Source organism: Vollenhovia emeryi, unplaced genomic scaffold (genome assembly GCF_000949405.1).
Source record: "Vollenhovia emeryi isolate VEMERY1.0 unplaced genomic scaffold, V.emery_V1.0 DF939156.1, whole genome shotgun sequence".
Classification (NCBI taxonomy): domain Eukaryota; kingdom Metazoa; phylum Arthropoda; class Insecta; order Hymenoptera; family Formicidae; genus Vollenhovia; species Vollenhovia emeryi.
In genome coordinates, this window is record NW_011967210.1 from 851,535 (window position 1) to 867,556 (window position 16,022).

A 16,022-nucleotide genomic window follows, 5' to 3' on the forward strand; every position below is an offset into this window, starting at 1 on the left:
GCTTTGTGCAGGAGCCCACCTTAACGCTGGTCATACGTCGCGCTTATCTCGTCAAGAAATCCGTCTAATAAGGAAGAGGAGTGGAATAATAGAAAAGGAATTTGTTCTCGCGTTTACAAAAGCTGTGCCTGTATACGAACAGTAATAAAGTGCATTTTAGCATCGCGATATCTCTTAGATGCTCCTCCCCTCTCGTTACTTCCGTTTAATCAATATTTGTTTATATTAAATATTTTTTACAGCCACGTTCCGGGGCGCAGTGAGATTCTCGGGAAAATAAGTTTACCTTTATATCAGTTTTATAGTTGTACTTATCTGCCGCGCGCATTTTTCCCGAAACTACGCCACCGCCGGAATAATTTTTCTCTCCGAGCGCTCGGCGCGCACGAGCTCCCGGACGATTTTCTTTCCGCCGTCCGCAGTATCGCCGCGCTCATATCTTCGTCGAAAGTATGTCACTTAAAATTGGAAATCGCGCCGAATCGCGCGGCCGTGATAAGACGCGCCTCGAAACCGTTCTATTTCTGGATTTTCAATTTTCTGGACCGCCTACTTTGATTTTTCCGTTTAACTAAAAGCGCGTCTATAAACGCGCGGGGTAGAGGACCGGGTGCCAGACGATGTTTCAGCTTCGCCATTACTCTCGGTCGTTCCGAGAGGCGACGCGACGCGACGTGGAGAGCGCGCGCGCGCGAGTGTTGCCGAAAGTAACACCCGGAAGATAAATTTCGACGGCGCGCGGGATGGCACGGTGGTAGAAGAGGGTGGGATCGATCTCTCTCTTACCTGATTCGAAGATTACTTCGCTGAGCATGATCCACCGCGCGGCGAAGTAGAGCTGCAACTTGAGGAAACGGCCGGCGCGCGAATGCAGCTTTATGGTGACCTCGCGCGCCTGCTCGAGCACCAGATCGGGTATGTAAGAGAAATGGACAGGCTCGCCGGTAAACTGGTTGCCACCTGTGCCGAGGTAGACCTTCGCGTAGGAGAAGACCTGCGAGGGCAGAGCATAGAGATCGTGTGTACGTGCGAGCGATTGGACGGCGCTCGAACGAGGTGGAAACAGTCCGCGCGCGCGATCGTATCGCTTCCTCGCCCCGAGGAGGAGGTGTCGCAAGACGAACGTTCATATCGCCCGTAAAGTCGAATTAGATGGGGCCGATATAGCCCAAGTATTGTTATATAGCGGCGTATTGTTATATATAGTGCGCCCCGCTCGTAATTCGTTTTAGAGAGATAAGCCGCGCGGATGGAAATAATTCGGCGAGAGTGCACGGCATTGAGAAATCCGCTATCGGTGAAAGCGCTAAGCTCGCGAACAGGCGGCGCGCGGCTGCGAGAATCGCTCTGTAAATCGCGAGGAAAATGTTTTTAAAACCGCGTAAAAGCGCGGAGACATCGGCGAATGTGTGATCGTGAAATTTACGGTAGTTCCCGGAAGCTCGTAACTCCCGAAATAATAGCGGTAACGGGCGCGAACGGCCGATACCTGCACGTCCTTCGAGAAGACATTGTTCATGTGTAGGTGTATGGCAGTGAAGTTCCTCGAGTAGTCGAACTCGAAAGTTATTTCCACGGGGCGTCCGAGCATGTTGGGTGTGTCGTTTCGCCAGCCGACCCATTCGTACCCTGGAACACAAACCAATCATTTCTCACAGCGCCGCATCCTCTCAAGAATCTTGAAAAAAATATGCGGAAGATCCCAAAGCCGCTGGCAGACTCTATTACATAATAACAAACGGATATATCCGATCAAATTGTATATCCGATGAAAAATATGATCGGTTTTTTCGATCAAATTTCATCGGTACCTGCATCCGCATCTCATCGGATAAATTTTATCGGATGTACCCATTATTTAATCGGAAAACGTAATCGGCAAAATTAACCATCGGAAACACTAATTGGTTTATCCGATGGAAATTTTTCTCAGTGTAAAAATCTACCTGCGTTAGTAAGATATTGTTTTGAATGAAGCGCGAATCTCCTTTTAACAAAAAATTTATTATGATCAAATGTCGGTAAAAAAAAAAACTAATTCCACATGGTGAATAGTCGCGTATATTCATGTGCGCAATGTTTTACACGTTATTTCTATATGTTGTGCCTTTTGATATTTAACAATAATTAAAGGTTCGCGTGTATCAAATTCATCTTTCACGTACGGGGAGAACGTATCCAATAAAAATTGTGACCTACATGTGTCACATAGAAAGGCTTCGATATACACGTTTGAATTAAAAAAAAAAAGTTTTATGTTGCGGGTTGTATGATACGGTAAACCATTTATAGGTGCGGTGCACGCACCTATAAACAAGACAATAAAAATCTGTAACGCGAATAGTGGACAATTCGTGCGTGACATCGAATTTATTTGAATGTAGCGTAAACGGAAAACATATGCATGAAAAACAAATTTTTACATTCCTATGATAAATACAATGCCGTGTGTACGTATGCGCCCCCGAATACGCAATAAGAGACGCGAGAATTTTCGAACGCCACAGCTTGTTAATGTTTAAATTCCAATTAGGGAATAAATAGATCGCGCAAAGTTGCCAGCCAGAGAAAGAGCAGAAGTAAAAGATTTTATTTGTCCCGTAAAAACCTAATAAAGACTGATTTTCAATGAGGTAATGTCAAAAGAAGTTTCGTATAACTTAAAGTCTTTGGAGGGAGCGCCGTTGCTGGCTGCGCTGCCGTTTTACAACCAAGATAATTTAATATAGATAACTCGGTAACTTAAATAATTTGCAAGCACGTGACCTTCGCAGTTTTCTTGGGATTTAAAGACGTTTCCCGTTACATAACGCCGCCAGAAGCCGTGCAGGAGTGTTCGCTTAATAGAATTTAAATTACCCGTTTCAGATTCGCAAGTTAAGCTCTCGCGTGGGACTCGTATGCTTCCTCGAAACGTTAATTACGTTTCGAGTTTGTTTTCGTGCTTTCTGTTCCTCTCGCTTCATTTCTCCCGGAAATGTTCCGCCTGGTATATAGCGGCGCGAGAAGCGTGGTACGCGATACGGAAGAGTTTCGAGCAGTGGAGCAGCCGCGACGGGTTATTGCGCGAGTCCCGCCATTAGATCCCACTATACGAGTACATGTGGAAACACACGTGTCCCGCGGGAATATGCGGATTGAAAATGGACTGCAATAACCCTAAAGCCTGGCCAGCACGGCGTGTTATGCGTTTCTCAGAAATGCTCCTGTTACCTTCAACACCGGCTCCGAAATCTCTAGCCCAGCCGCATTTTTTTCCCGCCGCGTTTCAATGTCTATACGCAAACGCCGCTTATCGCCGTTTTCATGCGTCGCGCAGTACTTGCCCGGAATTAATAATGAAAAGGTGAAAAAGAAAAAACTCGTACCTGGCCCGCTCGCGTTATTGCGGAAAAAATATACTGCGATATGGCGATTGGATTCTGGAATGTTTGGACACTTACTACTTAGCTTTTTAGAAATTCTAGATATTCAATATTCATTCATTAAACGTCATTCACTTATAGTCGCCAGTGATGATTCAAAATTAAAACAATGGACCTTTTTCTGAGGCATTAGAGCTTAGGATTTATGTATTTATATCTTGTAATATGAAAAACGATATCAAGCAGAAACATTTTTTTAAAAAGAAATATTTCAAGATTATATCGTGAAATAAATACAATGGGATATTTTTTATTTTCCACACCTACATTTATAAAAACAAAACACGTACCTATATATTGAAACCACGGATTTTGAGAATTGAAGTGCGTGCGCTTAGTAGAATTTACTTAATAATAAATTAAAACAGTTACCTTATTGTCAAGCCAACTGGCAAATTTGATTAAATTCGTTACAATGTTTCGACCTCACTTCAGGTCCTGTTCAAGCAAGAATACAAATAAGAAAACAGGAAAACTCATAGACTAGTAAGTCATCGTCGTCAGTGAAATAGAATCAGAAGATAAAAACTGGCGCACATCCAAACATTACTGATTTGATGTTCAAATCGAGTCTATGAGTTTTCCCGTTTTATAATTTACAATTTTACAATTTTACTAACGCGTACACACTCCGAATCTCTAAATCTGTGGTTTCAATATATAGGTACGTGTTTTTTCATAAATCTATGTGCGAAAAAATAGAAATATCTCATTGTATTTATTTCACAATATAATCTTTAAATATTTCTTAATTTTTATATTCTCCTGCTTGATATCATTTTTCATATTACAAAATATAAAATACAAATACATAAATCCTAAGCTCTAATGCCTCAGAAAAAAAACCCATTGCTTAAATCCCCTCTTTTATTCTTTTATCTTGGCTTCTCGATGAAATCTCCGAGAAGGCTGCGATTAAGGGAGGGGGAGGGGAGGAAAGAAGGGGTTTTCTCTAGTTCCGAGTGTTATCGCTGCCGCGTTTGAACGGAAGAGAATCGCGCGGGCTCGCCGCGGCGACGTAAGAATCTCCGAGTATATTAAAACTTAGGAGAATTTCAATCACGCAGTTTGCATTGTGCGCCCGCACGCGACTTTGTGTTTGGATTCCTGTGCGACAACTACTACGATCGTCCCTTCCGTTTTCAACAATATACCGGGTTCGCGCGGCGGCGTTATATCGCCCTGACCTATCCGCTTTCATACAGCCCCCTTCCTCCCTTAATATCGTCCCACGAGTAAATAGTTTCCAGTTTCCTGTCGTCGCCGCCTTCGGCCGCTATCTACCATCAATTCTGAACCTTCACGAGGATCGTAAGATAACCACGCTGGGCGGGTACCAACACCTACGTCGGTTGATGATTTTCCCCTTTAAAGCGTTTCGCGGAAGGGGGGGGGCGGGAACTGTATAGTTACGAGCGTACAATGCTCGTAAACCAGAAATAAGGATGACCGCGAGCTGTCAACTGCCACACGCGTTTCACCAATACTTTATTAAACTAGGGAGAAGTTTGTTGCGAGAGCGCGTTACGCCGTTTTAATCAACGTGGCTAATTATAGTGCGTTAGTTCCGTGGCGAGAGAGAAAGTTTCTCTTATGATATTCCGGGGAGAGATTTGGTAAAATTATAAATCGCTGCTGATCGCTTTTCCCCAAGTTCTTGGATACGTGTGAAAAATATAATAAACAGCTTGATACACATTTCTATAATTTCCTCCTCTTCTCGCTTCTCGAGTCTCCTCTTCTGCGCGTTTCTCAAGTATTTTTAAAAACTTCCGAATGAAGGCGTCGGCGCAAATATCGATCTCTCGAGTGAGAAATTCGTCTCGACCGCGGAAATATCGGACGACGGTGTTTTCCCGGTTTAAAGAGAGTCGGGCGAAGTTGTACGCAGTTTTGCCAGGTTTAAAAGTTTAAGAAGGCGGAAGGTACGACGGGGTGTATCCGAGTGTACTGGCGACGGCGGCGGCGGCGGCGGCGGTGAGGGTGTCTCGTGGCATAAATGGAAAGACACAAATGTATCCAGAAGGCGAGTAAACAGCGGCGACTGGTTGCAGCCTAGCTCGCGGTTCAATATAAATGTAAATTGGAACAGATTCGAGCGGGCGCTGTGGAACACGTTTGGCTCCGAAGCCCAGGCTCTTCCGCCGGCCCTCTCGGCTTTTCTAGATTCCGCTGACCCTTTCGATTTTCTCGCTTGCACACCTACACACCCCGGGGTAGACCGACGGGAAAATTTCATTTTCATTCCGGCGTACGCGCGCCCCTCGAAAACGGACGCATCTCGCACAGGCGACGACGAATATTGCGCCTGATGAATCGTTTGAAAAACCGCTTCCGTGCGCGAACACAGATCCTTCTCAATTTTGACCGTCATTTGGCTTCCTAAATAAAATCCATCCACGGGACAGTTGCTATTGATACCGCGGACGTGTTGCGGCGCATTAATCATCGCTTCATTAAATAGAGAAGAAAACTTCACGGATTGGTCCAGTCGGGGATACTGAGGAAATGAAGCAGAACGCGAGCGTCGATACGAAAAGAAGAAACGTATCGGCCTAGTAACGTGTGCTTTTGATGCGCGAAATGAAGCGTATGAAACAGCGTGTAAATTGAAAATTCATGAAATAACGAAGCGAATATGTCCGCTCTAAAGCGGAAGCTATCCGAGATATTTTAACAGAATTCTCGTCGCATATTCACATATTTCAAATTATATACGCTACGCTAGGAGGAATGCATTTCATAACAGCTACGTACAGGATGCTGACATAGTGTTTTAACGTTATTCAAGACACGCGTTATGCGCGCGCTCTTATTTCACCGCTCTCTTCTTATTTCGCCGCGTACATTAATAGGAGTGTAAGGCGTCCTGAAACACGAGCGTGATCGCTCCAAGAGGCGTGCGGATCCGCGCGTTACGAAATTACGGGAGTTACGGGGCCGCGGGCCGCTATTTAGCTCGTGGAAAGAAGTTAACGAGAAAGATAGCGTGAGATACCGACAGATTAAGAAGACTGGACGGCCGGCGGGCGGGGTATCTCGCCAAGACGGCTCTATCACGCTAATCTAGACACGATCTAGCGTCGGCGCTAATCTCGCGCCGGCACGAAGCAGCGCCTTACCCTTTCCGTAGCCGTTGTCCTCCCTGAAGTTGTCGGGACCCTTTTGCCCGTCGACAAGTTGACCAAGTCCCCCGGAGAGGTAACCCGCTTCCTCGCGGCCGTCGTACGTCCTGTCGGAAAGGTCAACCTCGGAGCCCCTCTTGATTCCTTGGGGCATGGAATACGAGACGAGACCCTCTGGAAGAATAAGGAGAAGCCCGGATATAAAGAATATATAAGCTCCTGAACTATGCATCATCACGTTGCTACGTGGTCGGGCCGTGAACGTTTTCTCCCGGCAGTACGTGATAAGATTGCGGACGGTTGCGGGTGAAGCGCGCATCGTCGGAGAGAAGTAACGAGGGTCAACGTTTTTAATCCTGGCGCCCCGACGAGGATCACCGGGATCGAAGGAGGCGTGTCGCGCGTCAACTGGACCGAAATCCCGTTTGCTTCGATTCTCCTTCGTGTCGCGGAGCTTTCGTTAAAAACGCGTCGAGCCGGGCGACTTACGTTGGAGCAAAATGTACCGCCAGATTGTCAGACGTCAATAAGCACGAATGAGTTACACGGTTTGGTACTTGGGAGGGAAATGTCGCGTCGTCACGCCCACGCCAATCGAGCATTTTTCCATTCGACGACGGTAAATTGTTTTCGCAGATTTCGGTATGAAATATGCGCAGAGAGATATGCCTCTCTCGCGCGCACTCTGCGATGTTTTTACCAATGAAACGGTCGAAAAAGACCGTTTTGATTAACCGATAAAATGAAAAATCGATTCGATTTGCGTAGCTTTTTTTCATCGATGATACTGGAAATAATAAAGTGTCGAGCGTATTTATTGTAGCCATCCATCGCAGTTTTATTGCCGTCGACGACAATAGTGATAAAAGCCCTGCCAAATGTGGGGAGCCTCTCATTACGATAATTACGGAACATAATTCCGCGCCCTCTCCCCTCTGTGTATCTTCTTTCTGCCATTTGCATGGCCTACGGTCCTTACCCGGTAATGGCCCGAACGTTTGCTAATGCCATTCGTAAGTCACAATTTATTTTGCAAGTCAATATTATTGGCAGCCTGCTGTAATTGTGCGTTTAAACGATATAACGATGGCCGGGGCTGTGCGGATGACACAGTTAGCCGCATAGTTCGTCGTGGTTGGATTAATGCAGACGCAGCTGCGGCTCACGGCCTACGGTGATCGTAAATCTACGTTAATCTCAGATTCGGGAGAGACTGACGCGTTACATCGGCGTCTTGTCAGATAGTCGGCGGAGATTGTCGATTCACGAAAATCCCAGATCAAAGTCTCGCGACGATAATGCCGATCAATTACGCACGTTTCAATTACGCAATCGTATCACCGCAAACGACATTGCCTAACGTTGATAACGTTGTTAGGATGGACTTGGTCGAGGCGCGAATTTATAAGTTACCGTTGAAGTTGTGGTCGGCCGCGGTCTCTCGTTAGAAAGTTCCGGGAAAATGAATTACGTAACCAATGTGAAATATAAAATGCATGACGACACGCAAGCGATTCCAAAGGGATTTCTACCGCTTGTTTTCAATTTTATCTTCATAAGTGCCAGCGGCAGCGTGGGTAGGTGTTGATGAAATCACATATAATTGGCTTCACTTATATATAGCGTAAAATTAATTTGTCACGGTAGCTATTAACACGGCAGAGTAGCGGCTCTCTAATTTGATAAAAAAATATCAAATTTAATCTTTTTACACGACGAATAATTTTATATATCGCATCACCATTTTGCGTTCTGCACGCTGGCGATAAAATTTTTCAGATCGGAATATTTTTTTCATTTATTTGCAAGCAGTTAAAACTGCAATGAAAAATATACGGCAAACATTACGGGGGGGGAGAGGGGCGGGGGTGAAATATGTCGATCCGACTATATTTTCGCCATCCGTGAGCGAAGTGGACAGCAAGCTGCTTGCAAATAAATAGATGCTTGAGAAACATGATAAAAAAAAAGGAATATGTCCATATATTTCACTCACCCGTCCACGAACAGCCGTAAAGCTCTATGCGCATACATACTGTGCGCATATGAGAGGTGTAAGGGATAAAGCGGATTTTTGTTGCGACTATAGGCGGATCGAAGATCTGCGCTTGTTCCGAATATGGATTGTTATTGCCCGCCAAAAGCTGCAACAGAGAAGAACACAAAACAAGTGTTAATACGCTACGCGTGCACAGACATTATCGCGGACAAAGAGAAGGTAAGAGAAATATGGGCAGTGTTACCGAGGAAAGCTGCAATTTGAATTCAACAATTTGTATCGCCGTTGCATACGATATTTTTTGCTGAAACGAGGGGTTTTTACGTTACCATGTATATACAATGGAGACGCACGGTGATATAGTTAACTTCAGTCACACCCAGATATTTCTGTTCCGGTTGAAAAGCAGGAAAACAAGCGCGCATTTCATAGCATCTGGAATAGAAGCTGTTTTTGCATTGTACGTGTTTTTTTTTTAGTTTATTATTCAGAGTATCGCGAATTTTTTATAGTATACAATTTCCCAAAAGATAGCATTGAAAAAACACGTTTTTAATTTCATTGTTACACGGTCTATGCGTGACATTTTCAAATACTTCAATTGTAGGATTTTTGTTCAAAACCTGTCTACTGTTTCAATCTCAAAATGCCATTTTAATCATATACACACGCGCGCGCGCGCGCGTAATGCGTCAATTTGTGTGTCCCAAGTGAATTTGGGGGAAGATAACGTCTACGATTTGTTCGTCACGATGCACGAAGACACCGTGGGACAGTTACGTTTAGGGACGGGACTGTCCGATGTTCATTGGAACATGTTTACAGCACTAAGAACGAATCTCACGGGCCGGAAGCGCCATTTTCCGGATCCGATTAGTAAACAATGGTCCGTCGTGAACCTCCTCTAAATGTAAATGCAAGCGTTAAATCTGGACTGGAAGCAGGCCTCCCTTTCCACCCTTCTCTCCGCGCCGTATATACATTCGCGTCTCTCATGTCGTATCGCGTCGCAGAGACGTACATAGGTCGTCGCCATCGACGAGCACGAAATTAACATTGGAATACGAACGTCAGCGCGCGTCCGAGGAAGAGATCAAGCTCGCCGATAGGATCCACCCGGTTGTTTGAGAAACAAGGTCTTAAATTCGACATATGTGTATATTACCGCGTGCACTACTGATAGACATGTTAGGGATAATAATACTGTATCTGCACCCCCGTGCTCGCTTGGAGCGCTATGTAATTCAGGAGCTGTGTCTGTATCCTGTTCTGTTTTGCATTCTGAGCATTTGGATGGATTAGCGGTTCTCATCTCCCGTTATATTCGCGTCGTAAAATTTTATCTGTAATTACAAGCTTATCTCAGCGTCCTGAAACATTGATAATACGCGACGAATAATAATATCGTTGAATAACATAGCTACGAACTACAAAGGAGATATTTTCTATTATGATATCATCAACGTTTATCATAAGAGATTATCTGATTTCTTCTCTTTTCCTGAACGTTAGGATAAAAAAGGCGACTATGGAAGTATTTTTTTAAGCTAGTCAAGAAACTGCTCTGGACAGATTGATGTATCTTATTTGCTTTTATCACATTGATTTCGTGGTATTTTGTAAAATGAATAGGACAGATTGAGCTTGATATAACTTCCCTGATGCTCACTTGTATTGAATTGTATTTGCTTTTTCACATATTGTAATAATTTGTCAAGATTATTTATCGGTCTTATTACTCATGTCAGTAATTTTATTTCTATCATTAGTTTTATTTTTATTAGCTTTTACTTTCTTCTTTTGACGAAAATTCATTCAATTATTATTTTCGCTTCTTTTCTATTTTTTTAACAAGCTCTTTGATATGTGTGCAACATAATATAAAAGATTAAAAAATGTTTACGATAATAAATTTGAAAGTGATTTCTTCCTCGCTAACAACCTTTTACTTTTCTTCCATTTGACGATCAATGCGTTGCCTAATTGTCATTCACGTTAGTACGAAGTAATCTGTATCGCTGTATAGATTATAGAATCGTGTAGAGAGCGAACATGACACGTTGGATCGTCCAAACACGCTGACCGTCGTCAACCCGGAGAGCAACGACGGGTCTGCGTTGAAATATGAATATTCGCATGATACCAGGCATGTTTCTCTCTCTCTCTCTCTCTCTCTCTCTCTCTCTCTCTCTCTCTCTCTCTCTCTCTCTCTCTCTCTGTTTCTGTCTATCTATCTACCTATCTATCTATCTCTATCTCTACACCGAAAACCGAGTGCGCGGTCTAAACACCGTGCACAAACGGAGTAGATATGACACAAACGCTAATATGCTTTATACACAGAAACGGACCGTGGTTCGAGCTGGACATCAGCGACCATTGGCCTTTGCTTTGATTTGTGTTACCGGCAGCGCCGCGATTAGAATTTCTAACCAGGAATCTGTTATTTCGCGTTAATCATATAAAGCACCAGTATCTGATGTCCACAGTCGCCGAGGTCGAAACTCAGAATATTCGTGCGGCTAATAGAGCGTCGTTGTGGAATTTCAGAATTACAGCACATGGCGGAATATTTCGCGTATTCCCTCATTTGATGATTATTTACCCTTCGTTTATTCATTTTATATACACGCGCAATCGACCCTCTCTTTTATTATCAAGTATAGCAGGCCTGCAGTACAGCGTAGACTGCGGATTAATAGGAATATTATTCCTGGCAGCGCAACGTAACAAAAATGGAATATAAATCAAGTTAAATTGATCCGAATATAATTTTTATAAGTTATCGCGCGGACAATACCGAATGTTAATAAATTCATGCTCTTAACACGTTATAGCTGTAAACGGCCGACGAAGTTGTAAACGGCACGCAAATGGAACGTGGACTCTTGAACGGTGGGCCGGCAACGGCGGGAGCGGAGTTTCCGTTATATCGGTCGTCTCGAAACGACCGCGGATGCATTACAACTGCAACTGCAACGTGCTGGAACACAAGCCAGGCCGGGGTCTACGCGATAGGAATAATTAATACACCTATATATAAGGACCGCCACGGGGTAAGAGACGCTTCTACGATATCGTCTCACCGACACATAAAATTGATGTCTACGTTAGGGCAAGTAGGATCTCCTCCCGCGCGCTTTGCCAGAGTCTATAATTTGTCGCAGCACGAAGCTGAGAATAGTTTCGATTATGGACATCTTCATATCTAAGTGACATTTCGGATAATACGTCTATGAGTAATTGAGAGACGTATGAATAGTATACAATTTCTCTCTCTTGATATTAAGTTACCTCTCGTTTTTCTTGTATACACACAACGGTGATGTATAGAGCTTTTGTTTATCCATTTAATAATTAATTTTAAAACACAGCAGACTGAAATGCTCCTTAGGCATACCTGCTGTATGAATTGAGTAAAAAATAATACCGTTTAAACGCCCCTTTATTTATTTGTTTATCGTGGAAAATGATTTTCGTGTTTTTCGCAAAAATATTGCTGGCCATATCAAAATACATTTTTAATAACTGCTGCGATTTTTCCGTGTATGACGACTATTAAATAAAACCGAAGATAAAATTTCGCGGTGTCGTGACGCTTATTGTTGAAACCCCAAAAATACTTCACTCGTAATACCGGATAATGCGATTGTGAAGTGACAGCTGTAAAAAATGTTAACGGGCGTTGTAGAAATTTTACGGGATTTCATACTGTTGTGATTATACATATATGTATATTAAATTCCACGAGTGGTACTTTTTAATTTCGGTACATCTCAACGTTAAAATTCGCATCGTATCGCGACACAATATATCGACGAGCTTTTAGGCGTGATTTTTTTATATTTATTCTTACAATTAATTCCATCGATTCCACTTGCTTATATCGCAGGACAGTCGACCTCGTTTCGCCTCGGTAATAAAAAGCGTCGCACCTTATCCTGAGATCACCTTCCACTGTAAGCGCAGAGAAACAGTCCTCAGGAGAGAACCTGAGAAGGTTAGTGGGTCGATCGAACGTATTTCGGTGCAAGACAACGAAAGAAGGAAAGTTTATGTTACGCTTGCGCGTTTATGACCATCTCGCCTCGAGTCGCTCGAGATTGTTCCGTTTTAAACGCGACCGTGCCACGTGTACGTTAAAACAATTATAGGTGTACCAACTTTGCGACCAACAATCTCTTAAAACTATAATTTTCCAGGTAAATGAGAATCGTTCCATCTACTCTCGCGGGTTTCCTTAACGTGCGCCGTAACCGCTCTATGGAAATCGTCGTAACCATCTTCCTCGACTATTTAAAAATCTACTCTGATAAGGTAGCAGAAATGTTGACGCTGCTCCAATATAGCGACGATAATTTTATTTAACGCTAATAAACTTTGCATTAGACGATTATGAAATTATAATTAAAATAATGAAAAATTATTGATATAGAAGTGGTATTAGAATCGATGCTACGCCAACTTAGGAGAGCTTTTATTAGCTCACCGAGGTCAGAAGGTCGAAGGCAGGTAACTCGGGCAGATGGCTCGTCTTACGAAGGCGAAAAAGCGGAACGGGCTTACGCGGCGCGTCCTATTTCCGCTCGCCCGGCGTGTAGGCAATTACTTCCCTGGGGCACCCTCGTGGAAAGGAGACCGCCTCTAATCTGTTTGCGGCCGAAATCAAGCTTTCTGCATTCCTCTAATGAAGACTGTTTCATTTCAGCGCCTTTAATTTCGTACTAAAGAATCATATCTCGCGTCACTTCTTTAACGTCAATGTGCGAAGTTGTCACTATTGTTTCCGCGCACCTCCCATTCACGCTTGATTGTTAGATTCGAATCTTCGAAGCTTCGTAGAAATTCTTCGAGAATTGAAGTTTTCAAATTTTTCGAAGATTCGAAGTTTCGAATTTTTGAAGTTTCAAAGTTTCGAGTTTTCTAAGTTTCGCATATTCCAAGTGAACTAATGTATTAATGAGATAGAAACAATAACAAATTTTGCAAAATTAATCGTTCTTATTATAACTGTGAACTAATTAAATGCCAACTAACTAATGTCATTATAAAGTATAAAAAAACAAACGTACTTTTTGTCGGACACATATGTGCCCATTCGCTCATAGAAACACAATTTATCGTCATCGCGAATTCATCTGCGAGAGACCATTGAGAACGACCATAGATATATTTACTGTGACCGACTGCCTTGATTCGAAACATGAGAATAGAAGATAGGGGCAGTAGTGTAATTAAATGAATATACGAAATGTTAGTTGATCGTTGAACTGGAATCTTTTGATTTATGTGCAACGAATAAAGTTTATAATATTGGTGTATAATCCGGGTATAAAAGTTTCTCACTCCTTGCATTCCGCTCACTGTTATCTATATAAGTTTGATAGTCTACCCTCAGTCACCAATACAGGTGATAAATCAGTTCAGTCTTTGAAAATTTTTGGCATTAGTTGACTTGAAATATTCAAAACTTGGAAAATTCGAAACTTTGAAGCTTCGAAACTTCAAATCTTCGAAAAATTTGAAAACTTGGAAATTTGATATTCGAAGTTTCTTCGTTTCTTTGGATTCTTCGAAGCTTCAAAGTTGCCAAGATTCGAATAGTTAAGACCACTAGTTGAAACCGAGGGGGAAACCGCTGACCAAAATCTTGTACACCAATGCCCACTAATGCCCAATGGGCATTACTTAATCTTATTATCTTATTTTATCTTATTTTATTTCATTATATCTTTATAATGCCCCAACAAGGCCTAATGCCCAAACTAATGTCCAAAAAATGCCTAGTAATGCCCAGTAATGCCGCAAATCTGTACACCACAATGCCCTCAGCGGTTTCCCCCTCGGCTGAAACGCTCGATTGGTTTTTAACCGCGTCCCATCTAACCAGACGAGGTAAAGGCCTGGATTATTGAACGCACTAAACTTTCTTTCCGTAACCGCTGAAAATCTCGTTATTAACCGTAGAATTAGCATGACTTGCGACATTGTGGCGACGCACGCTCCAACCTAATCTGTCTGTAGCTGACATTAGGCTCCCTAATACTCTGCTAACGAACAAGTGTTTAATTGTAACATCCCTAATTCAAGGAGGAAGGAACCCTCCTTTGCCTCGGTTAATGCTAATTAATTTAATGTCAATTAAAATAGGATCTTCTCTACTAAGCGTGTTATTCCGACTTCACTACTAAAATACGATTTAGCGGAAAGTACATGGTTTAATAAAATTAACATTACTGCGCAGTGCACAAATTACATAGACGCGGTCGTGGCAACATTGTACACATGCAAGAAACCGGGGACCCTATATAATCTATCCATAAGTAAACCGAGCTGGCGGGAGTCCCTCTCTCTCCTCTTCGTATAAGCGAGTGCTTCAACAAGTATAAAACTGAGGGAAACAAACCCGCCGAGTAGAAAGGAGAAGATTTGACCCTTTCGCGAGCTCGCCCGAGTACTCTCGTCTGGATTGAAACGCTCCTCTATCGAGGCCGGATTTCTAACGAGACTAGTGAAGAGAGGGACAGAGAAGAGAAGGTGAGCGCGTACAATATAACCGTGGAAAATTGTCGCCGGTTCATAGCGGTAATCCGCTAATAGCATGTCCACGTACCGGCCATACGTACCGATAATCCATAATCCATCGATACTGGTAGAACCAATGTACGTATGTCCACATGGTAGGGAAAGCGCGGGCGTATATATTTTATCTGCACATATTTATGCCATACCTGCGCGGATTAAGAGCAATTTTATAGCGACCTTCCATCTACGTCTATCGATTATTGAATTCCCATGAAAAATGGCAGTGGGAAGCGAACCAGATAGACATGTATATACGCTTCCTGCAATCGTATTCTTTAATTCCGTCGGACTGAAACAACCAAACGCCTTTTTCTTTCTGTTCGGAGAATATGGTTGATTTATCAAACGCGTATATCCCGCAAATCCAGTGGAAAAATGGTACAATGGCCGTTCCGCCTCGCCCGATCAGCTTTCCCTCTTGATTTGTCTGACTAGGGACGGACCTTCGCTACTGACAACGTTAAGAACCAACTTTTCGTTTCGAAACAGAGTTACCGAAGTTTAGATTTCGAGCGTGCACGTGACCAAATGATAAATTACCCAATTTTGCCATTTCTCACAATCGCTACGACGTAAAGTGTGCAAGCCCGGCGAAATCTAATTACATAACCGTAAACACGAGTTGTTTAACTTTCGTCTTAAAGTTTATTAGGTGCAAGATATTGTTTGCGGAACCTCCGCTCGCTTGTTCGGCTGAAATTTTTCTCCGTAAAAATTTTAACGTAATAACGTAGTGATATCAAAATTCGCCGCGTCACTGGTTCAGCTAGTGGTTACATAATGAGGGCGGCTCTTAGCCATTCCTTGTTTCGTTTATTTTTTAATACCGTACACTCGAGTAATTTTACCGTGCGCGAATACCCCGTGCGGTAATGACCGCCACGTAAT

The 16,022-nt window shown here is 43.0% G+C and overlaps 1 protein-coding gene across 1 annotated transcript in view; it reads right to left on the reverse strand.

Annotated features, from left to right (window-relative positions):
- The window catches only part of LOC105565024 (discoidin domain-containing receptor 2), a 188,856-nt gene that overhangs the window by 34,943 nt on the left and 137,891 nt on the right, over positions 1 to 16,022 (reverse strand). The window contains exons 5-8 of the mRNA XM_012017841.1: positions 8,547 to 8,694; positions 6,548 to 6,724; positions 1,490 to 1,629; positions 787 to 994 (exon numbers count right to left, since the gene is read on the reverse strand). Of these exons, the coding sequence (XP_011873231.1) occupies positions 787 to 994; positions 1,490 to 1,629; positions 6,548 to 6,724; positions 8,547 to 8,694 (673 nt within the window). The remainder of the gene's footprint in view (positions 1 to 786; positions 995 to 1,489; positions 1,630 to 6,547; positions 6,725 to 8,546; positions 8,695 to 16,022) is intronic.